This window comes from Zonotrichia albicollis, chromosome 2, assembly GCF_047830755.1.
Source record: "Zonotrichia albicollis isolate bZonAlb1 chromosome 2, bZonAlb1.hap1, whole genome shotgun sequence".
NCBI lineage: Eukaryota > Metazoa > Chordata > Aves > Passeriformes > Passerellidae > Zonotrichia > Zonotrichia albicollis.
The window spans coordinates 5,032,322-5,056,965 of NC_133820.1; the positions used below are offsets into that span (position 1 = coordinate 5,032,322).

General features: G+C 43.4%; 1 protein-coding gene across 3 annotated transcripts in view; it reads left to right on the forward strand.

The window, feature by feature from the left end:
- PTGFRN (prostaglandin F2 receptor inhibitor) overlaps positions 1 to 24,644 on the forward strand; it is a 66,740-nt gene that overhangs the window by 7,273 nt on the left and 34,823 nt on the right. For 2 of the 3 annotated variants that reach the window (XM_074532139.1, XM_074532133.1), the window contains exons 2-3: positions 21,446 to 21,811; positions 22,654 to 23,073. In XM_074532139.1, the coding sequence (XP_074388240.1) occupies positions 21,446 to 21,811; positions 22,654 to 23,073 (786 nt within the window). Of the gene's footprint in view, positions 1 to 21,445; positions 21,812 to 22,653; positions 23,074 to 24,644 lie in introns of those variants that run through there. The other variant, XM_074532140.1, reaches the window with a different exon arrangement.

The window sequence follows — 24,644 nt, forward strand, 5'->3', positions numbered from 1 at the left end:
TGTGTTCTCAAGCTCTTTGAATCACTCTCTCCTTGCCATATCAGCAGCCTCTGAGAAGAGTTTGGCAGAGCCATTGCTGGGGGTCATTGGTTAGCCAGGGTGCAGTTCCAAGAAAAAGCTGGCTCTGCTCAGGTTTGCCAGTGTTACAAGGAACAATTGCCAGCGTAAAGGACTTTGTTTCCGTGCGTGCTGCACGGCTGGCTCCGGGAGCAGAGCTTTAGCGCGGCGTTTGAGCCGGCCTTTGATGCGGCGGGGCTGTGGGGAATCTTTGAGCGGGCTGCAACCATTGTTCTCCTACACGCATTGGAATGATTGCTGCGAGAGAGGCATCCGCAGGGACCTCTGCCAGCTCCTTATTGATGTGTGCAGTTTCATCTATTGACACGCTACCCTTCATTATTGCACACTGAATCCTGTGGCAGTGGAATTCGCTGTTAAATCTGCCCCGCGAAAGGGAATTGGCAGAGGCTGCTTTAAAAGCAGTGTGACCCCTGCATTTGCAAAGAATAGCTTCTAAATATGAAACAGATGCTGAACTGATGGAGGATGCTTCCTAGGTTTTCAGGGTACCAAACATATTCATTTGGAGCAAAAATTCAGAATTTGCTTGGTTTGTGGATGGTAATTTAAGTCTCAATGCCCATTTTCCCCCTCAGAAATGCATGTCTAATCAGTACATGTATTTGTGCTTGAATGCAGCATGTAATACTGAGGTGAAAATAGGCAATTATTTGTTAATGGAAACTGTTAGAATAAGCAGTGAGGTGTTAGTCTTTCTGTCTGCGCTCTAATCCTCTTCCTAGAGGGTAGGAGGGGTGATGTATCTTTCTTTGCCTTTTACCTTTGCCACAGACTGTTTTGTGCTTTCACAGCTTCACCCATAATATTTACGCAGATAGATCCACCTTCCCCCAAAAGAGATGTTATGTTCTTTAGAAGCCCAGCAATATACTGTGTGTTGGGGAGGTGATGTCTGTGGACGGTGTTTGTCTGTGTGAAGAGCCTTTATGGTGTATGTGCAGAGTTCTTGTTCCCACCCAGTTTATACAGAGCTTTAAGTTAATGTGGAGTGAGAAATGTTTCGCATCAGCCTTGTTCCTGTTGGATCTCAGGGCTTGGTTCTAGACAAGGCATGCTGTACCTTTGGGCAAGCAGAGCTTAAGTGCTTGGAGGTGGCCTCATCAGTGAGAAAATAAAGAACATGACAGCTTGTTAGAGACAAAATCACTCAGTGTTTGGAAGTGGGAAGTAACACAAGGCTGGGTCTTCCCTGTCTTATCACCAAGCGGGGTTGAATGGTCACTAAAGCTATTGACTGAGCCCTGTCTGCTGGCAACTCTATTGATAGGCACCTGTCAATAGTTGCAAAGCTGCTCACATCCCTAGGTCTGTAGGTTTATCTATTAAAACAAAAAGTTGAGAAAATAGCATGTATACCTCCAGGGTCACTGGGCACAGAAGTATGGCTGGTGCTTGAAATTGGAAGTGGGAGAAGGAAGGGGAGGAGAGATAACTGGAGCAGGGCATGCTTTCCACTGAGAAAGGGAAATGGGGGAATAGCTTGTTTAAAATGGAAGAATTAGTTAAAGGTATGTCTGCATGAGATGGTGGTGCTGGGGCAGTTATTACCACAAAACAGCATTGGTAAAAAACTGCCGGTTTTTCAAAGCTCTGCAGTTGAATCTTGAAAATCCCTGGTTTTCTCAGCAAAGTTTTCTGCTCACCACTGGCAGGTAAATGGAATATCTAATTGTAGACTCCTGCAGAGTTTAAAACAAGGACTGAAGTGTGATGCATGTGGCTGCAGGGTATGCTGAGGCATCTGAGTTGTTGCTGGTGTCTGCCTTTAAAGTCTGAAAGGGCGGGAGGGGGGGAGGCTGCAGTGCTGTGAATAGAGTTACTGGGTGGGGATCTCCTTCCAAAATAGCTGAAGAACAAATGAGACTTCACATGGGAGCCTTGTTCCTGCTTGGGACCAGAGGCCGCAGGGCGTGTGCCTGTTCTGGACTTTGCCTTGTGAACCTCTAAGGATCAACTGAGATAGGCCAAAGCTTCTTAGAAAGTAGCTGGTAAAGGTAGTTTGAAGTATTTTTCACTGATCCCCCTCTTGATGTGAGCTGTCAGCTTTTAGTTTGTATGTATATAGAGAGATTTGCCACCCTGTCTGAGGCTGTGCAGACACTTAAAGCTCTCTGTGTATCTGGGCAAGGGCAGTAAACTACAGGTGGGTGCAGGGCAGCGCACGGGGCACTTCTGTACTCAAACCTGTAAGGTGGGTCCTTTCCTTGCTTTAACAATTCCTACCCCAGAATGAGTCCCCTTAGCTGGACTTCGACAGAACATGCATTTGTCATCAAAGTAATGTGCTGGCTTTCTTCTGTGTTTTCTTTTTTTGGTTGCACTTCTGGTATGGGTGCACTGGGGTGAGAACACGCTTTGCATATGTGGGTTTGGCCCAGGTCCAGCGTGAGTTCTGCTTTCACACGAGTGGCAGTCTGGGCTCAGCTCTAATCCTCTGGTGTCAGGGCTGCCTTGTTGCTGTGGAATCTTGACTGCAGTCCAGAGCAGAGCTTTGGTCAAGTGACTCTCACAAGTCCACAGATGTTTCTTGGAATTAAAACTCCGCAGCTGAGGTTGGCTCCTGGGTGAGCTCAGAACCCAGTTCCTGATACAAGACAGCCAGATGTGCGTTGGCTGTGGCTGACACATGCACAGGGAGGGACAGCCCTGTCTGCCCTGGTTTTCTCTGTTCTGTTTGCACGGGTGAGTGAAGAACTTCGACCTTTGAAGTTATTTGAATGCTCCTTGGCACTAGTTAACACCACCACTTCCTTCTGCAGCGCCCCAGCAATTGCTGGTTTTGTATGCATTAGAAACTTGAAAGGCTCATTAAGTGACAACTGTTTTCGATACATGAAGCCAAGCACATTTTTAACTTGTGGTAATTAATGCCCTACCTGTAAGACCTCTGTATTGTCCTGGATGTATGTCACCAGATGATGATAGGAAATGGTCTGATTGTTTCTGTGGCTTTGCAGGATCTCTAAGTTCCTCACAGGCAGTTTCATGTACCCTTCTCTTGAAATTTGATATAAAATTTGCTCTTGGTACATTTACCATATTTCGGATAGACCTTCAGTACTTCTTCAGAGGCAGGGATGTGTCTGGGTAAGTCAGGCTGGGTTTGGACACTCTTTTAAGATGTGCAGAGGGGAGCAAGCATGGCTTGCCTGTGTTCTTGTTCTGCTGTGGCATTTCTTGGATGAGCCTGGTTCATGCAGTAAGCATAGCTTGGAAGGTTGGTGGCAGCTTCAGGGCACCTGTGGGTCTGCTTCAGCAGCCTCTGCCACAGCAGCCACAGACTGTCTCCTCACTAGCCTGCCTGTGCTGAGGAGTTCTGCTTTTCCTTGGAAAAGATGGCATGTGTGCTTTGTGTTGGAGTAGGTGAAGGGCAGTGAGTACCTGCTGGGAAACCTGAATAGCACTTGGACAGAATTCTGCTCATCTGGTGGTATGTATTGTTGGCATTCTTAGGAGAGTGGGATCTCTCTCTTGCCCTCTTTCAGAACATCTGTTTCTGTGCATGAAATCATCCTTTGCCTGCTTTTTTCTTCCATTTGAATCCACTTCTGTCTAAATAGTCTTCTTTGCAGCATCAGAAGTGTGAATGCCAGCAAGGATTTTGTCAGGTCATCTTGGGTGTTTTGTTCTGCAGGGAAGTCACTGTGAGTAGAAGCACTGGAGTGTACACTTGTGATGGGCAGAGCTGTGGGATGTGAGCTGAGCTGTGTTTGAGCTCATTGAGGCAGAATGATAGGCAAGGTATAGCAGTAGAGAGATTTTTTTCTCCAGGATCTTGGTGCTTGTGAAACTTTACAGAAGTTTCTTATTGTATCTGTTTCAGAAAAAGGACATGTATGCCATCTCTTCTTACTGTGACAGCTGGTGTAATGAAAGATCCCTAAAGAATATTGCATTATATTACTGTGGTTACATAAATGCTGCTACTCTGCTACACAGTTATTCTGTGACTTGTAATTTTGATGATTTTTTGCCACATGAATGCTGAGTTATGCATTGCATGGAGACTCCTGTCACGACTCCCAAGTGATAATAAAACTGGAGTTTAAAACCGAATGAGCTCTGAAAATGAATCGATTGGCAGAACATTAGTTGAATTTATGGTGGGGGTCATACAGAAATTCCACTGTCCATTTCTGTATTCCCCCTCCTTAGTACCATCTACCTATGATTGTTACAGAAATGTTTTATGTTGGGATAGAAACTAATTGGAATTAGGGCCATGAAGATGGTGAAGGGACTGGTGGGGAAGCTGTGCTAGGGCAGCTGAGGTTGCTTGTTCTGTTCAGTCTGGAGAAGGGGAGGCTGAGGGGAGGCCTCATTGTGGTCTCCAACACCCTCATGAGTGGAAGCAGAGGGGCAGCACTGCTCTCTGCTCTGTGGTGACAGTGACAGGACCCAAGGGAATGGCGGGAAGATGAGTCAGGAAAGGTTTAGGTGGGATATCAGGAAAATGTTTTTCACCCAGAGGGTGGTTGGGCACTGAACAGGGCAGTGGTCACAGCACCAAGACTCACAGAGCTCAGTAAGTGTTTGGACACTGCTCTGAGGCACATGGTGTGACCCTTGGGGTGTCCTGTGCAGGGCCAGGAGTTGGGCTTGATCCTCATGTGTCCCTTCCAACCTGGGATACTCTGTGATTCCGTGAATGTTTTCTTTCCTTGTCCTTTAACATTTCTGGCATTTAAGGATGAAATAGGGACAAACATTTAAGTGTCTGACATCCAGGCTTAGCAGGAGCTTGTGAAGTTAGGTTGTTAAAGTCTGTACTCTTTTACTGACAGAAACTAGGGAGCCTCATTTTAAGCTTTTCCTGCTGGAGGTTTCTTGTAACCCCAGTTCTGCCTCATGGACTTAACCTCACTGTGATAATGGCAATTGAACATTCAACTCTTGTGCATTTCCATAAAAATACATAAATCCTGAAACAATCCACAGTAGTGATGTTAAATTTGTTATTGGCTTCTAGTGTTGACATTCAAGGGTGCAGCTTTTGCCTCTGCTGTTGTTTCAGGCTCTCTGCAGATAACTTAACAGCCTTGGCTTACAATACTCTGGGTAGGTTTCACTCAAAGTTTGAGCTGCCCTGTATAAATGTGTCCTTCATGCAGAAAATATTCTGATTATTGAGTAGTGCTTCTTAACAGATGTTTGTTTCTGTGATAGCCAGTTGACTGACCGTGCCTGTGACTCTTCCCTAGCAGTCAGCTGTGTACATACCTTTTCTTAAAGTGGGTATCAGCTAGGAGTCAGAAGTGGTTTTGATGATTTACAGCACCATGCCCACGAGCTTTCTTTTCCCAGAGAATTTGTAATCTGAATAATGTGATGTGAGTACAGCTTTGTTAGATTTGTAAACTCACATAATGATTAGAAGGGAAGAATGCATCTGCCAGGTGGATTAATGAAGATGGTTCTTTTCATCAGTAGAGAGATTTTTTTTCAATAGGATCTCAGAGAATTCTGGGAGAACTCACTGATTGTACTGAGCAATTGTGGGTGATGGACAGGTAGTGAATTTCTTGCATTGAATTGTTAAGAGATGAAAGTGAAGTTTGAGCAGGGTAGGCAGAAATATGAATACCTTAAAACTGCCCAGGGAAGATAATTACTCAGATATTAAACAGATTTTTTTAAAACACAATTCTCTTTGCTAAAGAGGATATCCTTTTACAATAAAGGCAAAGATTGCTGCTTTTCCATCTAGGGACAGACTGGACTTCTGTACTTTAAGACTTGCTGGCTATCCCTTGTCCAAGGCTTGCTTATTCTTTGTGAAAGGAATAAAGATCTTGAAATAATCTGTGTTTTGTCTGGGGAAAGGCAAAACATGATGTAGCTGTGTGCTTTGTGCCCTGCATTTTGACTACAGGTGGGCTTGGGCTATAAAACTACAAACAGTGGAGGCATTTGTAGGCTGCTCTTACATTCCATTAAGGCAGGTGCTCTTCTGCTTGAATTCTTCGGAACGTCGTAATTTGGTGTTGTGGATTTGAACAGGTTTAAGCTCCTGGGAAATGCTCTTCAGATTATTAATCTCTAAAAAACATGTTATTTTTTTCTGAAAAATTAAGTGGGGAGGCAGGAGGTGAGAGCAGAGTTGTACAGTTAACTAGAGCCCTGTAAATTCTGTGTATACCTTGTATTTAGATCTTCACTAGCAGCAGGAGTGCCTTTTAGCCACTTGGTTATTTTCTTGTAACAGTAGTAATACTGATTGCTCTCTAATAATAAACAAATTTTCTATAGGATAGTGGTGCTGTTAGCATGACTTATGACTGTCATTCCAGCAAGACAGAAACCCAGTTGGTTATGTGGTGTAGTAAAATAAAAATTGAGCAGGGCGTGTAAGTAGTACTTAGAAGGTTTAAAGTGTGAATTTATAAACAGTGAAGAAATTAAAAGGGAAATAAACAGATTTGTTGTGTTTATTTATGACAGGCTTGTTGGGCTCATTGTTATGTACTGCTGACATTGGACATGGCTAGGTGCAGACCTGGGAGAGGAGGATACTTTATTTTTAAACTATCCATTGAGAAATCTGAGTACATGTATACCATGCTTCTTTCTGAACATTGCTGAAGGCATAACTCCTTTTCTTTTGCCCAAGGGGCTTAGATATAGCACTGACTTTTTAAACAATGCTATCTTTTCAGATGTTATCATGAGGTATGTAAGCAAGGAGAACTTCTTGGTGCTGCACAGAATTCAGTCTCTTACTTACCTTTTTATTTGGGGTTTTTTGCTTGCTTGTTTGTCGTTTTGGGTTTTTTTTAGTTGGGTTTTTTTGTTTGTTTGTTTGGGGTTTTTTTGTTGTTGTTAATGCTTATGAGATCAAGTTTTCAGTTCATTTTTTTTACAGCCTGAGTTAAGGGCTTAGGTGCCAAATGAGCACCTCTCCACGTTTAGGTTGGTGTGGTAGAAATACATGTCACATTTCTGTTTTCTTTCTGTTTTATTATGTGTGGGTCTGTGTTTGTGCTTGCACTGGGAGGGATATGTCAGTTCCTGTGGTCCCCAGTGCTAGGGCTGGTGAGCAGGTCTCTTTGGCTTGGCATGGCTTCCAGGGTGTGCTCAGGGGTCAGGGCTTGCTCTGCTTGTTGGACAGGAGTGTTTCATGCTTTGGTTTTCTGGGCCCATCAGAACCAGTACCTCTGGGGAATAAGAGCTCTCTGTGCAGTGAGTGCATCCTTTGTTACCCCAGGGCTCTTTGCCCTCGAGTGAAGGGGACAATTCAGAGAGATACCTGTTCTCTAGAAATCCCAAAGGTACTTAAAGCTGCTACTAAGGTTCTTCCCTCATACTGTAAAAGCATGGACTGCTAATGCCAGTGTTGGGGGCCAAATCCATCTACAGCTCTCAAGGTGAATTTTAGCACCCTTGACTTTCTAAATTGATGGTGTACTTTCCCCTTCTGTTCTTAGGGTGATAGACAGCTTCAGTGTTTGCACTAGACATCATTTCAGGTGATATTAAAATGTTGTTTGCATCAACACAAAGTCTCTAGTGGAGACTTCTGAGGCTTAGTCAGCCCTGCACTGTTCCTTTTGCAATGTGCACTCGAGGTGGTGTCTGTGATTGTTGTGCTACACACATGCACCAGTGCAGGACCCACAAAATGGCTGGTGTGCTGTCCATTGGGATGCAGAGGCTTTTGTTCTGCTGAACAATGTACCGTGGGACATAACTCTTCTTTCCAGTGCAGCAAATGCGAGGGTGCCTGGGGTGCATGCAATCTGCTGTCTGTTTCAATGTGAGCTGATTATAAGTGTTAGTTACAGAATAATTTCAGCATATCCCAAGTTTCACCCAAATATTAACAGCTACTTATTTTGTGCGTAGGTTGTCTAGTTAAATAGTGTAACCTAGAATAGTTCTGCATGGAGACTGGAGCAGAAAAGAAACAATTAAGAGTTTTCCCTCTGGGTGTCTTTCAAAAATTGTATTCTCCTCCTCCTGCTATTTTAATGTCATGTTGGTTCTCTACCCGCCTCTCACTCTTGTTTCATGCTCAAAAGGATTCCCTCGCTTCTGATTTTGGAGTTACTTGAAAATTCTGTGTTCTTTCACTCCTTTTTTTGTCTCTGTTCTCAGTGCTGGGCCCAGCCTAGTCACAGCCTGGGCTGCACTGAGGAGCAGCAGTGATGAAAGGGCAGTGCCTCCAAGTCCTGCTTCCCGAGGCTGTGGAAGCAAGGGGAAGGCTGGCACCAAAGATGTGTTTAGCCTCAGGTCTTGCCTCTGGTGGTGGCCATGAGTGGAAGCCTAGGGAAGAGTGAACACATTACTGTCCTAGTATATCATTTCGTGATCATATGTAGCTTGGAAGCTTCCTAAATCAGAGGTGGTATCCTCATAGAATCATAGGATGGTTTGAGTTGGAAGGGACCTTACAGATCATCTAGTTCCAACCCCCCTGCTGTAGTGGTTTTGGATGCAAAATCAAGACACCTGCCATGGAGAGGAACAGTTTCCACTAGACCAGGTTGCTCAGAGCTCCATCCAACCTCACCTTAATGTGCTTAACCTTGGCTAATTCCCCCAAGTATTTGCTGGCTCATGGGTGTTGCACTTGGCTAACTCTGAAGCTGGTTTCTGAGATGTTCTGGGTGTTGGCACCTATTAGATAATCTTATTGTGTTACCTTTCTCTTTTATCACCTCTGGTGTTGACTTGACTGTCCAATGCATAGCATGCCAATGACAGCAGCAAAGTATCTACTTAGGAGAGATACATTTCTTGAAAGCAGGAATAACAGGAAGCATTTTAAGATGTGTATTTGGTCAGACTTAAACGAAAGTGGGTAGCTAAAGGCTGAACCCCAGACTTTGCCAAGGCTCCAAGTGGTGCTGTGCTGTGATAGACTTTTATTACATGTGGGTTTTCTCATGTCTAATGGCATCAAATTCTCCCCAGAAATTAAATGTGTGTGACATTCTGCAGTGCTACCTGTTCCTGTGTGTACCAGGGAGGCTGTTCAGGATTGATTGTTGAGGCAGAAGTAGATACTGCAGCAAATGCTGCAAGTTAATCAAAGCAGATAACAGAGATAACTTACTGGCATATAATCTAAAGGGAGAAAAGACTTTAAATTTGTGATGGGGAACATGAAATGACTGCTGGTCTTCCTTGGCCAGGTGCTGAATTGATGAGCCTTGCTGTTCTGCTACTGGAGGTAACAAAGTGCCTGCATTGGATTCAGGGCAGGGTTTTCAGAGGTGATGGAAGGCTTGGGACTGTGAGCCTGGAACTTTAGAAAGGAGGCTTGGTTCCCCAGGAGATTAATGCTCAGGCATTTTTGATAATTGAACCTCTTCATTTCAAGAACTACCTAACTCTGGTCACACAAGAAAGAGCAGAGTGCTTTGTTGTCTTTTTTTCTTTTTTTTTTTTTTTTTTGCTTACTCTATAAGTCACAAGTAGAAATGTTTGTTTTTCTCCAGGATTGGGTAATTTGGAGTGGAATTTCACCAGGTGCTTGCTCAATGCTTTGCTGGTTTCTGGATCTCTTTTGTGTTGCCCACATGTACATACCTGCCCACCTGTTCCAGAAAGCCTCTTCTTCTGTCCAGTAAAATTAATCTTCCAGGAAATTAAACAGCAGCCACATGCAATACTGTTTCCTTTCACGTGTGAGAACAGCTTTCTAGAGGTAGGATTCAGGGCCACAGACAGCTAATTACACAGCTAATTTGCCTTCAAGCTCTTGGAGGCACTGAATGCCAGGAAATTTTTGACTCTTGCATGCTTTTTTGGGAAGTTTTGGCTGTTAAATTTGTTGAGCAGGCATAAGTGATGCTGAGAAGTGTGGGTGGATTTCAAATCCTGGCCACACATGTGTTCATGGCTTTGGCTCACACTTGTGATTTAGGGAAGAGCTTCTGTTTCCACACTGAAGTTCAAATGTTCAACAGTCCTTTAAGCATCCTGTATGAGCACACAGGTTGCATCTTCATTATCATTTTGGTTGTTGAGGACTGAGTTTCTGAGGTAAGTCCCAGTTTCTGCACTTTGCTTTTTGCTGGGAAGCAATCTGAGTATTCCTTGGGATGTAACTGACCCAGAAGGGTCACTCCAGGAGCATATATGCTGTGCTTCAGGTGTCTTGGGTTTTTGGTACACTGCAACACCCCAAAGATGCAGTATGATTTTTGGGGGCTTAGCACCAGCTGCCCTCTGCAGCCTTTTCTCTTTTTAAAGACTGTGCTGGTGCCAAAGTAGATAATTGTGGTAGTCTTATTTTTCTTTGTGATGCAGATTTTTTTTTTCTGTTTAAATATTAGTGAAGTAAATAAGGAGGCCATCTTGAGTTCCAGCTACTAACCTAAAACTTTATTCGGAATTTTCAGGAATCTTAATGAAACCAGCATTATTGTTTTGAATGCTGCTTGTGAGGCTTTTTCTTGTTTCCAGAAGTGTCTTGTGTTGGTATTTGTCCCTTTCAAATAATGAAGAGTGCTGTGGCATGCCTGTTTTCAAAGCCAGCTGTTTTGCAGACCCATCTGGGGGTAATTTTATTTAACAGTCTGCGTGGGGGTTGCACAGAGACCTTGACTGGAATCCCTGTGTGCCTTCTAGATGTTGTTTTATGTCCCTGACCTCTCATCTTTTTTCTTATCCAGACCTCTTTTCTTCCCTTGCTCCCACTGAACTGCTGACCCTCTGCTTTGGAAGAGAGAAATGATTCTGTAATGGAAAATATCTCTTCCTCAAATGGGTAATTTCATGTGTCTCCTTTTTTTTTTTCAATGCTGCAGATGAGACTACCTATCTTTTCTGGGGCAAGAGAGTCTCTCATTGTCTCTCCCATAGCAAATAATAAAAGCTCAGCAGCATCAAGCAGTGTAAATACCTTGCAGTCCTGTTCTCAATTACAGAATTAGTTATGTAAATCTTGTCTTAAAGGAGGAAGAGCCCTGATGTCTCTTAAATCATACTCTGTGCGCATGCATGCGTGCAATTCCTTGTTGTCCAGGAGAAAAATACCATGCAGGCTCCACAGAGATTAACATACTAAACACTGTTGCTCTGCATGACCTGAAATTGGCTTTTGGGTGCTAATTGGATCTGTAGGCTTTGAGAGGAGGGCTTGGAAAGCACTGGCCTCCAGTTTTCCAGGTTTCAGGCAGCAGTATGGATGTGGTGGCTGTGTAGGGGCCCAAGTGAAGTCCTCTGGGGGCACCAGTTGTTAGAGCACAAGTTAGATAACTGTTGGCTTATGTTATCTTTGCCTGGCTCTTTGCATTCATCTTTATGTAAAGAAGCTGTGATACAGTGAGCGCGAAGCCTGAAACCAGGAATGCCTGTTATCCGTTCCTTGCTTTTTAATTTGGTCTGGTTGGTTAATCTGTTCAAGAAGATCTGCTGCAAAAGGACCTGGCAAAAGCTGTGCTGCTGCACTTAGCTCCACAGTCCTGCAAGGCACAGGCACTCATTTCCATGCCATAACACCCATTCTGTGTGCATCTGCTGTTGGCATTTTTAACGTGGCCGCTTGCTTGGAGATTATTTACGGTGAAGATGAGACCGTTAGAAAATTAAATTACAGGCAAAAAGGATTGCTCTAAAACACTGAGCTCCATCCCCCCACTGGCTCTTGTGGCTGCAAATCAGTTGTCAAGCGTGGAGCCAAGGTGGGCCAGTGCCATATGCTGCCCTGTTGTGCAGTTCCAGCAGCCTGGCCACCTCGTGCCATCATCTCTCACAGCAGCAGATGCAGGCAGAGGGAAGCAGCCCTTCAGCATCCCAACTGGAGAGTCTGGGAGCCCAAGTGTGTGTGTATGTGTGTGTGTCATTTGATGTTGTGGCTGCTGACTTGTGTGATGGCCCTCTGCTGCTGCTTTAGCTGGAGCCTCCAGGATGCCTTTGCTCATCTGGTGAATTGCTTGTTAGGAAACGAGTGCCTGTGTGTGGAGATTTGAAGTGAACCCCAAAATAATTCTCGGGGAGGTGAAGATTAGTAATATCTGGATTATGGAAGTATTTGGGTTTTTAAATTTCATTTCCAAATCCCCTTTGGATTTAACTTGGCTTTAGACAGGACCTTGTCTGGTATAAGTGGGGTGTTGGGTTAAATTGCAGTAGACAAATGCCATCAAATTTAAGCAGGTAAAGAACACAAAAAACCACCAACAAAAACCTGCAGCCTGCCCCCCTTCATCCCAAACACCAAATAAAAAGCTCACATCTAAAAGCAAGGCAAAACAATCACTCAAGAACCTCCCGCTAAAAAAACCTCCAGGACCTGTTTGTGCTTTTTCTTGCTTTGCTTTTTGATTTTAGTATAATTCTTAATGAAAAATAAAAGACTTCACGTTGGTTTCAGCACTTCTTGAATTGTTAGCATTTTTAAGGGGTTTTTTGTATATTACCTAGCATTAAAGATGACTTGGAAAACAAATGATTACTTCATGTTAATAGAAATCAATGCTTTCTGCTTTGGGAGAAAAAAAGAGTGATGGTAATGGAAATTATTTTGGAGAGAGAAGGGAGTGTTTCAGGATTTCCTTTCTAAAATATACATATATATTATATGAATTACAGACTTGTGGAACACATGGCTATTGCTATTCAGGCAGCTTTTAAAAAAGTCTTTTGACAAATGCTTTTTCTTAGCTTTCCAGCTTTATCAGCTCTGTTATGAGCTATGTCCTGGTAAAAGACATGTTGGTAAAAAACCATAGTAGCTTATAGAGTTTTAATGTGATCTTTCTAGGATTTAGATTTTTTTGTCTTGGATTTTCACTCAATGTTTGACTTTTAGTTAATGTAGATGCAGCTTTATAAATTATCTACTTCGTTTGTTTACTCCAGTTAAATCTCCCAAAAGTTCAGTTTAATCCTAGTGGTGTGCTGCATTCCACACAGAGCAAAGAAAATGGTTTGTCTCTGCCCAGAGGAAATTGCAGAATAGAACAAATGGATTTGGACTGCTCAACTCAGTTCCAAATGCTTTGGGAAAGATTTAAGATAAGAGATAAGTGCAAGTTAATGATGTTGCAGAACAGCACTGATTTTAATTCTGTATATTCCAGTTTGGGGACTTTAAAAAAATACTTCTCTTGCTCAAGTTGGCATTAGTAGTAGGTATTTGTTAACCTGTGTCTTTCCTCCCCACTAAAGGAAATGTGAAGATGCTGTAGATACAGCATTTCTGGAAATATTTGCAGCCTGGTTTCCAACTATGCTCTTAAGCCTTGACTTGTGGGCTTTAGTGCTTTGTCAACTGTTTTCTTTAGAATGCAACATATTGAACTTTTCCTCTGCAACACAAATTGCTTCTGAGGAAGAACAACAGAAAATCACCTGTCTTGTGTGGCAGTCTAAATACCACTTCCAGAATCCCTGGGCTTTTTGGGTCAGATGTCACCAGGTAACCTAAATGGGCTGCTCTGTCAGAGCAAGATAGAAATGGAGACAATTTGGAGGACAGTAAATGAAGGCCATTAGCAGGGACAGGTTTGTCAGGTGAGACCCAGGAATAAGTGCCATGTTAATTCTGGCATTTCATGGGGTTTTTTTCCTATCCCCGTTCTTTTTCGCTCCCAGATGCATTTTAGAGACTTGTCAGAAGTGGTTCTTAGATACAGCTTTTTATCTTTAACTGTCAGTCAGTGATAGGGAAAGGGAATAGAGATTATAGGTGATGGAATTGTTCGACATCCAGGGAATCTAAAACATGATCTTTAGTGTTATCTTTGCCTGCTAGGTGGTTTGGTTGGTTTGGTGGTTGATTTTTTGGGGTTTTTTTGGACTGGTGGTACCACAGTTCTCTGCCTGCCAAGAGCTGCTCTGTTTTACAAGGTAGCCTCCTGTTTTGCACACTTGGGAAAGGTTTGTGTGGCTTCTCCTTTCCCTTCTGCCTGCCATATGCCTTGGTCTACCTTCCAGTGGCAAACCTCTCCCCGTGGCAGGAATTAGTGGTGTGCAGAGGGATCTGTGCTGGCTGCAGCCAGTGGTAGTGTTTTAAACTCTACCTGCACATGCACCTGGTTTCTGCCTTAGAGCTTCCCCTGCAGTTTGCTGGTCTCTTCTCTTTCTGCTGTAGCATGAGTAATCCACAGAAGCACTTGCAACAAATTCCCATGGCTTGTTTTTGCACAGGATTGAGATGGGTGATGTGCTGGAGTGAAAGATGCCAGTCAGCTTGTCTTCAAAGGAGAGGAGCTGTACAGGTGACCAGTGCTTCATTCCCAAAAGCCTGAGATGACAGGAGAGACAATGCTGCCTGTTGGAGCTGCCTTGGGAGAGAGACAGAAGGTTGCTTTAATTTTTGTAAGAGAGAAGGTGGCTTTCATTTTTGTGAGATGGTTCACTGATGTTTTTCCAAAGTGAATCTTTTTGGGCAGTGAGCAGATGAACTGCTGACTATGTGCAGTGGTAGAGTGTAGTTCATATGGTGAAGTATTGTTCTCTTACTGTCCCTGTTTTTTTGGACAGTGAGATCTTCTGACTGCTGTCAGGGCTGGAACTCCTTTCCTATGGAGAAAGGTTGGTGTTAAGTCTGGAGAAGAGAATACTCCAGGGAGATCATATTATGGCATTTCAGTACTTAAAGGGGCTTGTAAAAAGGGTGGAGAGAGACATTTGACCATGGCACGTAGTGACAGGACAAGGGATAATGGTTTTAAACTGAAAGAGGGCAGGCTTTGTTTGGATATTAAGAAGAAATTCTTTATGATGAGGGTGGAAAGACACTGGAGCAGGTTGGCCAGAAAAGCTGTGGATGCCCCATTATTTGAAATGTTCAAGGTCAGGTTGGCTGAAACTTTCAGCGGCTTGGTCTAGTGCAACACGTCCCTGCCCATGGCAGGGTGTTGGAACTAGATGATCTTTAAAAGTCCATTCCAACCCAAACCATTCTGTGGTTCTGTGATAACTGACAACTGTGCCCTAGTGAAAGCCTCAGTTTTGGTTTGTTCAGATGCTTTTGTAATCCCATGGCTTGGTGGCAGTGGGTGAGGGGATGAGTGGTGAAGAAAGCAGGTTGTTCCTGTGCTGCAAAATTCACACTCATGTGCTTTCATGTGAATGTTAATCCACATGGTGTACATGGAGTTCAGCTGGGAAGGTAGTTGCTCCTTCACCCTGTGCTGGAGATGTGGTTTTTCTGAGATCTCAGATGGTATGGAGATAAGAGCAATCCAGCAGCCTTGCAGTTTGATGGCTTTTCTGAGGCTCCACTTAAGATGCAGTATGCGTTTCTTCATCCTGATAGAGATAATGGGTTTTAAGCAATTACACCCAGGCTAATTCCTTTTGATAAGAGCTCTACATTATCTAAAAAAAGAATCCTAGCCGCCTGGGAAAGAACAATGTAAATGTCTCTCTCACGGACTCTTTCATTTGCTCTTCTCTGATATCTTCAGATGATAGGCTGCAGATCTTTCAAGCCATAAAAATCTATCAGACTGTTTTTAGGTAAGGCAGTTCTACAGTCAGAGAGGTGTAACACAACTGTTTTCTTGCAGGGTATGGAGGGAACCCTGTGTGCCTCAGATGATTACAGCTTTGACATGAAGAATCAAATTTGGTTTTTGTTTGTTGTTTCTTTCCTGTGAAGGCTGGCCAGTTGTAAAGTCTAGGTTGCTTCTGCTGGTTAAGGCAATCTGAATTAGGTAATTTGGAAAGAATAGGAATAACCTACCACATAATTTAGCTTACATCCCAATCCCTGCTCTGTGTGTCTGCACTGGAAAGAAGGGTATGATAATGTCATGTGTTAAGCAGGAATGGTAAGGGATCTCACTTACTTAGTTTTGGTTTTTTCCTTCTCTTTTTGAGACTAATATGGAAATTTTGATAGTTAGCTACCTTTCTGGTTTTTCAAGAACTTTCCTGCTTAATCTCTGATTTTTCCTCTCAGACTACACAGTGTAGCGTAGAAAATTTAATTGACTGCACTTAAAAAGTGGAGGAAATACCAAAGTAAAATGTTTGTTTAAATATGCCTCTTCTAGGAAATTCGTGTTAATTATATATGAAAAAAATAATTGCTGTAACAATTATTGAAAATTTTGAAAGATTTTCAAACATTGTAGGCGTGTTTGGTATAACTTGTTCTTTGTCTCCCAGCTAGTCACTGATGACATTCTTGATGTGTAGCTGCCTGATTATAATTGAAGCTGGGAGGATAGGCAAGGGGAAGAGGGGCAGATTGGAGATAAGGATTATCATCTCCTGTGCTGATATGCTTTGGCTCTCCTTCCCAGGAGGAGAGGCTGTGAATGTGTGGCATGCTGCCTGTCCCTTCACCTGCCTGCTCGCTAGGGAAAGTTGCTGAATGCTTTCCGTCAAGAGCCTGATAATTTCTTTTTTTTGAAAATGGAGGAAGAGTATTTGAGTGCATGTGACTCAGGTGGGCTAAAAAAAAAAATAGGCAAAAATAACTTTTTTCCTTCAGTTTGGAAAATGGCTTTACACATCATGAAGGCTGTGGTTAAGCAGTTCAGTAGAGAAGTGAGAGGTTTGGGATTTTGCTAGAAATGGCTTTAGTGGTAGGGGATTCCTTGCTCACACTCCAGTGTGGCACAGGAGGGGTTGCCCCTGCCCGGTTCACTCACTCCCACAGTGCTGCAGCAAGTGTTGCTTCGACTGGAAACAGATGGAGGAGTCTAGGGAGGGAGGATTGGTACCACCATTTGCAAAGTTGGCTGCAGTATATTTTTTTTTCCTGTCATAAACTGTTGTGAATTTGAAAGGGCTGCTGGGTATTTCCTTCCCAGACATGGTAATGTTCAGTTGGCAAATGAAACAACCTTTTGTTCGGAAGGCTCTTTTGAGATGAAAGGCGTCAGCAAAGTTGTCGCTGTATCTCCTGTGACTGCCTTGGTTGAGGAGCTGGACTGTGTGTTCCAAGTCTTTGTGATGCACAGGCTCGAGTGCTTAGTCTGAGCCAATTTACTCATTCGTTAGCTCTTACTTTTTTGACTTTAATTGGCTTCCTACTGCATGTCAGATTGCATTTTCCTTCAGCTGGCGGATGTGGAGGCGACCTCCTTCTCCGGGCTGCCACGAGAACGTGTTTTCTTATTAGAGAGAGCTGTCTAGTGCAGGCTGGCGGAAGCACCTTGTGAAACAGAGTGCTGAAGCATAAGTGTGTTCTTTGCAACAATAATACTTTCTCAGTCTTGTGGAAGGCTCCACAGGTTACTTTTCATCTTGTCCTGTCGTGATACACAGATGCAAAATGTATATGAAAATAAAGCTCCTAGAAGACTTTCCAAATGTCCCCAGTGCAAGGGGAAATCCTTAACCAGCCCTTTCCTTGAGGAGTTTTGTCGCTTGTTGAGAGTTTAAACATCTACCTGTTCTGTAGGTCCTGCACAATTTTGCGGCCTTGTTTTCTTGGTTATCCTAAAAATGACAGGTTACTATTTATACTCAGATTAACTTCACAACCCATCTATTAAATCATCTGCTTTCCTTGTTCTCCTTTTTGGAAGGATTTCATTTAATGCCAGCATTAAAGTGAAACGATGGCTCATCTGGGTGGTGGGTCAAATTTATAAACCATTGCTAGGGAAAAAATACTATCTCAAAGCTGCCTTGGCTATGTCTGAGCTGTCTTGCCCCATCTTACTAACATGACAGACCCCACTGTATTATTCTACCTTGAGCCAACTTTGTCCATGTTTCTGGTGAAGTATTTCACGCATTCCCGTAGGAGAATCCTCTGATCAAGTGCTTCACAATATATGGGCTCTGTGGTTGTCGTACATTTGTGTGTTTCTGGCCCAGCCCTGCAGAAGGGCCAGTGTTGCCTGGTGGTGCTGTCACCTGTTTCATGAACCCAAGGAATACGTCCCATGTCTTGTGTTTGTGTGCTGTCCTCCTTGCAGGGGCTCCATTACCTTTTGTTTTGGAAAACAGTTCCTTGCAATTTCATCTGGTGGTCTGGTAACTCAATAAAAATAAAATTTTGTATTTAACAGTTAACCTTGGGCTTTAGAAAATTTGATGTCCAACACTAACTCAGATCCAATTACTGAGTTCTCACTAAATTCACATCTTTGGTGGGATCAGTGGTGCTGAGAAATACAGATTTGTCAAAGTTCTGTTGCTTTCTGTCACTAGTGTATACATTGTTTTGTCTTCCTCCATCTGTTTCTATAGTTAAATGAGATTCAGATGAATTCATCAAGAACCTGTCACCTTACATTAACAGTGAAATATATTTGGTGTCATGAAAAATAAGTGTTTCCAACAAATTTACGTAGTTTTGAGCTCTTGTATCATGATTGCTCTGGGAAGGTGAGGGGGTGTATGTAATTAACACAGGACTCTGTAAGAATAAAATATTTGCAAAAGCTCCTCAGTTATCTGCCAGAGTAATATGGAGCTCACCTTTTGCCAAGATCGGTGTCTGTAGCACTGTCTGTAGCTACTTCTGCCAGTTACATGAAATGTTAATCCCTAATGCAGGGCAAAGAACACCTTGTTTAGTCTCTAGGGATAGCCTTGCTGCAAAACCAAGGGCAGAACCTGCAATTCACAGCCTGCTGGGCCACTTAAAAATGCAGCTTACCCTTGGGGTGCCTGCTCTGTGCACACTCATCCTCACTGTGGGAAGGGCAGAGCAGCTGCTCTGCAGGAAGGTCTCAATCTCTTATTTGGTGATGTTGCCTCTGCTCCTGCCTTACCAGAGTCTTTATTTATCTTAGCAATAACAAGTGTTATTGTTTGGAAAGTATAAAATTCTGTTACGCCTCATCCCTCTTCTCTCCTGCAGTCTGTTCCACTGCCTTCCTTCCAGCCTGGGGTTAAGCAGGAATTGCTTATGGGAGGGGGATAGTCATGGCTTTACAGATCTGGTGAGGACTCCCTGTTTGGTTTGCCTGTTTGGTTTGGTTTGCCTTTTTGCAGGAAAGTGCTAATCACCCCCTACCTTCATTTAGTGTCAAAGGGTCTTTGGTGACCTTGGAGGAAGAGGAACTGGGCTGTCGGTGCTAATCTCAAACACAAATGTGCAGCCCTTGCCACATTAGTCATGCCTTTGTCACCTCTAGATTGGATTAGTGCAGTGCACGGTGTGTGGGTCTGCAGCTGAAGACACATGCAGAACAGTGTTGTCTGCTTGTTTTAGTGTCACCAGAGAGTATTTTCTAGAGATGTCAGTGCTTGAGGAGTGCCCTCAGTCAGGATCCTGAGCTGACTTCTCACAGTGGTTTGCTGGAAGCTGGTTTGACTGTCAGGCTTTAAAGCTTACCTGCTGCTGTTACTGCTTTCTGTAAGAGGATAAGTTGAAGGATTGAATGCAACTTAAGGCTTTGTGAGGAAGTATATCAGAGCCCTGTAGCTTGCTTTATTTTTTGTTGATTGTTTTTCTCTGTGGATGATTTTAGGATTTTAGCGTGGTGCTTGGGTTAGGAGATGTGTCCTTGAAGACATCTGTCTGTGGAGCAGTGCATTGTCAGTGGAGGTTTTCCTCTCCAATGCACATGTGAATGGTGCAGCAAAGCCCAGCTTCCTTATTAGGACTAGTCAATCACTTGATCAGGTATATAATAACAGTCTTCTGGGAGGGATAGAAGGGGTAGGAGATTAACCCCAGTCTGCATTACAAATAAGTTTAATGAAGTACTAATGTTGAATACAGAAGGTCATGGCAGTGAGGAAGTTGGACTATTATGACTGAGCCTGTACACGTGAACAGCCTGCAAAGCAAAGAGCATGGTAAGAGTTCTGAACTGGGCAGTTTTAGTCCTTGGTTCAACTGTTTGCCAAACTATAACTGCAAATAAAATCACACTTTTTCTCTTGCAGTTATGCTCAGTGTGTACAGCTGCTTGTGTAGTTTTTAAATGCCCACAGAAATCTTATTCTTTAACACATCCTTCTCCACACTGCTCTGGAGTGGACAAGCTGTGCATTATAGCAGGTTCCCCAGTGGGGGTTTCTGTTCACAAGACTCTTTTGCCCACCTGTGGACACCCATTGGCGTGATGAGCCTAAGCCAGCAAGTGAAGTCCTAATCTACAGTAGGAAGATGTGCAGAGTGATAGGAGAGAAAGGCTCAGCAAATATATTGGTGTTCATATCACTAGCTGGTGGCTTTCCCAATGGACTTGGTGAATTGTAGCAGATGTGGAATGCTGTACTTTGCATGTTGGAGGGCTGTTTATTTGTCTTTTCCTCTGTGGTATCTCAGATCAATTTTTTGGTCCAATTGTTAGATGTCTTCTTCGTTGTATCAAGAGCTGTCTTTCAGTGTTCTGGCTTCTGTTCTACCTGGCTGTTAAAATGTTTTGCTGTGGATATGGAGGTGGTGGGATGCAGCAAGCTGTTTGTGTTTGCAGGCTGAGTTTAGTAGTACTCATCTTTTGAGAGATTTCTCTGGTTGGAACTATGAATCAAAGCAGTTTGCTCTTTGGAGAAGTAAGGACCTGCCAAAATCCATGTGCAGCTGCTGGGGTTATTCTCTGGACTACAGAGCCAAATCAACCAGAAGAGTCTCTTGCTGTGTCTCTGCCAGGTCCTCTGGCTTGTTTAAGTGGTTCACACTTCTGCCTGGAGCATAACATTCTGCTTTGCCAGCTTCTGCAGAAAACTGCTGTTGTCCTTTCCTTCTGGTGAGACAGTCCCAGAAAACACAGTCCAAGCACTGTGCTTTGGAGGGATCCTGCTCTGCTCTGCTCACGCTCCCAGGTTCTGGGCCTGCACCAGAGAGGAAACTTGAGGTTGCAGAAATCCGCTCAAGCAAACTGTGTCTGTTATAATCAATTTGGAGGGCAAGGAATCTCGCCTGTGTTTGAGAAGCCATGACTCTTTAGGGCAGCTGTGACTACACTCATTTTGGGAGAATGTCAGCTTAAAATTCTCCTGGCCCTCAATCTAAGGGAGAATTAATTTCCTACTTCAGACTCTCTAGTGGTATCAGCAGTAGTCTTATAAAAATTCCTGATTAGATTATGCCCTCATTGTAGTAATGAAAACCACTTATTAATGTTGTTTAAACATCTTACATAGCACTTGCTTTGTAGTAGAGAAACTGTTATCCATTGGATCTATGGCTAATTATCTTCCTTTTTTTTCTCTTTACAGTTTTCTCTCAGTTAGTATTTTGTTACCTCATGTAGTATTGGATAAGCAGCGAAAAAAAGATTGTCCACACTAAAAATGGTGTGTTTAGAGGCTCCTGCTTCAGTGAGATGAAATGTTAATGGGAAATATTGCTTTTGCAGAGTGGAATGCAAGAGCTGCAGAGTGGGATGCCCAACTTTGGCATGTTTAATTTTTGGTGTGTTCCTGGTTGAAGCCTGTCCTTAACTGCAGAGTGGGATGCCCAGCCTTGACATGTTTAATTTTTGGTGTTTTCCTGGTTGAAGCCTGTCCTTAACTGTGTCCTATTCTCCGTTCTCCCGCCCAGCTTTGTGCAGAGGGCGCATTGTGAGAGTGCCCCCGGGTCCCCTCATTCGAGTGGTGGGCACGGAGGTGGCCATCCCGTGCAGCGTGAGTGACTATGACGGGCCCAGTGAGCAGAACTTTGACTGGGAGTTCTCCCGGGACACTGACTTCGTGCGGATAGTGAGTACCTGGGATTCTACCTTCACCTCTGAGGAGTACCAAAAACGCGTGGGCCGCGGGGATATCAAACTGAGACGGAGCAGCAACGATGCTGTGGAACTTGTGATTAGGAACATCCAGCCAGCTGACCAAGGGAGATACAAATGTTCCACGCCCAGCACTGATGCCACCGTTCAGGGAAATTATGATGCAGAGGTCCAAGTGAAAGGTATTTCTGAAGAGTGAGGTGTGCTTTAAATTTGTTTTTGATATCGATTGTAGATGTACCCTTAAGAATGTTCATTTTCTGTTGTTTATGATCATTGTGATTTTTTTGTTTCTTTTCTTCTTATTATTCCTCTTTAATTCTCCTAAAGCCAGAATTTAAAATTGGGAAATATGATAGCAAAGGCAAGTGAGGTGAAGAAGTGAAGAGAGGCTGTTTACTATAAACACTACTGTTCTTTTTCTGTCTAGTAAATATGTAAATAAAACACTAAGTGGTGGGTTTTCTGAAGATGTCTGCAAATATTTCATGTCCCTAATCCTCTTGGTAGAGAAGCTACATTCAGGTAAAAACCACAGGCTGCCTTCTCTCTCAGTTTTAGTGTCATTTAGGGATCTCTCTGTATGAAGGAGGTAATCTTCCTTTTCTCCTTTATAGCATGTTGATACTACAGTCTTGTCCTGGCTTTGCTCTATCACTTAGCATTTTTCAGTGTTAAATTTGGACACTATTTCTTTTCCCATATCTTGTTTTTTACTCACATGAATATCAAGATTAGTTTTGTATGGGAATAGTCAAAAAGATGATGTTGGATGAGAAACTAAAGTGAGTGGAAGGATAAATGAATTCTTGTCTTGTTTAAAGCAGAGCACTTCCTTTAGTGCTTTTTCAGCTGAATTTCCTTCTTCCTGGAATATATTTATGTGTGGGAGAAGGAATGATTGGCAAGGTGTTGCTCTGTGGTGGTTTTATTGCCTCACATCTGAACAGCTCACTGTGGGTGTTCTCTATTTGATTCTGTTTTACGATGCTTGTGTCGTTTGGGGTTTTTTCTTCCCAAACAGTGATTTCCGACGGTTTGTCCGTGAGCGGCTCCAAAGCTCGTTCCTCCACGTCTCTCCGGCTCTCTGAGGGCGACTCCTTCAAGCTGCGCTGCTCAGCCACCACCGCGTCCCCGGAGCACACGCACCTGCACGTCACCTGGCAGGTCAGGAGCGGCTCCTCTTGGCGGGACGTCCTGTCTTTGACGCACGAGGGCAAGTTCCAGCCGGGCCCAGGCTACGAGGAGCGCTACCGCAGCGGGGACGTCCGCCTGGACACAGGCGCCAACGACACGTACCGGCTCTCCGTGTCGCAGGCCTCCTCCGCCGACGGCGGCGCCTACCGCTGCCTCGTCAGCGAGTGGGTCCGAGGGGCCGATGGCTCGTGGCAGAAGATCCAGGAGAAGAGCGTGGAGATCGCCACTGTGTCCATCCAGAGGACCGGTGAGTGCTCCTGGTCGTGGTGCTGTGTCCAGGCTCCGGTGCTTTGGGGTCACTGAACGAAGCGAGGGTGCGTTCCAGCAGGACCTGGAGTGCTGTGTGGATGGCTGGCCTGTTGTGAAAAACGCCAATCACTTGTTTTTACAATTTTAGAAGTTTAATAGTAATAAAATGGTAATAAACAATAGTAATATAATTAGAGTAATAACAATTTGGACAAATTGAATTAGGACAATATGAGACAATAAGTACAAAGAGTTACGGACATCCGAGTACCTTTTTCTGGGCAGCACGAGCCCGAAAAAGGACACTTGTTAACAAAGGATTAACCCTTAAAAACAATAACCTGTTGCATATTCATACACTTCATACATGATGCATAAATTTCATTTAAATACAGGATTCTGTCTGGTCATTGTCAACTTCTTCCTCCAAATCCTAACAGCATCTTTGAGGTGGGAAGAAGTTAATTTCTTCTGATAAGAGGGCAACAAATTCCTGTTCTCTGAAAGATTTAGATGTCCCGTGGCTGCTATCTCACTGCAAGTCCTTTCTTTAAAAGAAGTATCCTACATAGCATAGTTTCTATTTTAACATTTTTTATAACCTAAAACTATATTTAACACAGTACTTAAGAGAATTAATACAGCATTACTTTCTAACACACCACATATAATATTCATTTTAATATTTGCGAAAAGCCAATCATAAAATACATTCATTTTTCACACCTGTTAAATCTGTGACATAATTTTTCTAGCTTTATTTTGGAGAAAAGGGCATGGAATGATTGCCTGGAACCTCTTAGAGGTTCCTGCCTAGACGCAGATTTTATCTCATCCTTCCTTCACTTCAGAGTGCTCATGGTTTTTTATATGTATTTTTTTTATATTTCTTAAATAAACATTATATTTAATGCCTGGTCCCTCAAAGCCTTCCCTCTGCTCTCTTATTAACACTGGGTTCCATAGCACTAAACAGCTGCACTTCCCTGTGAAAGTGGCTTGTGATTCAGTGATAGATGCGGAGCTCTTCTGTGTGCTGTTTATTAAAATAGTGTGGAAAGATCAAGAGAAAGGAGGAAGGCAGTGATAATTTAACAGGGCAAATTACCCAATGATTTTTTATCACTGGTCTGATTGCTCTGCTCTGTTGGCAGGGGTCTAGGACAGTAATGGTTCTGTTAAACACATCATTGCATGCTTGGCTAAGGAGACAGAAATACATGCAGCACTGTGCTGAGCATATCCAGATATCCCTGCCCATACAGATTCCAGGACTAGATGCACTAAGCACTTGATTGCATTAGCATTATCACTGCTGGTTGGAGGAGGGAGAGCGGGGGTGATGCACCTTATCACTCAATAGGTGGAAAAACAGGCAGTGATGGTCCTTCAGAAATATGAGATTATCACAGTATTTTAAACTGTTCAGACAGGAAGGGTATCTTTTCATTTTTGTAATCCTTTAGTCACTAGGGAGAACTCAAAAGTCTGCGTTTTTTTGATTGGCTCATTTGGATGTAGTTTTAGTGTCTTGGTGGTACTTAGCCTGTGAAATTTTGCTGGATCAAT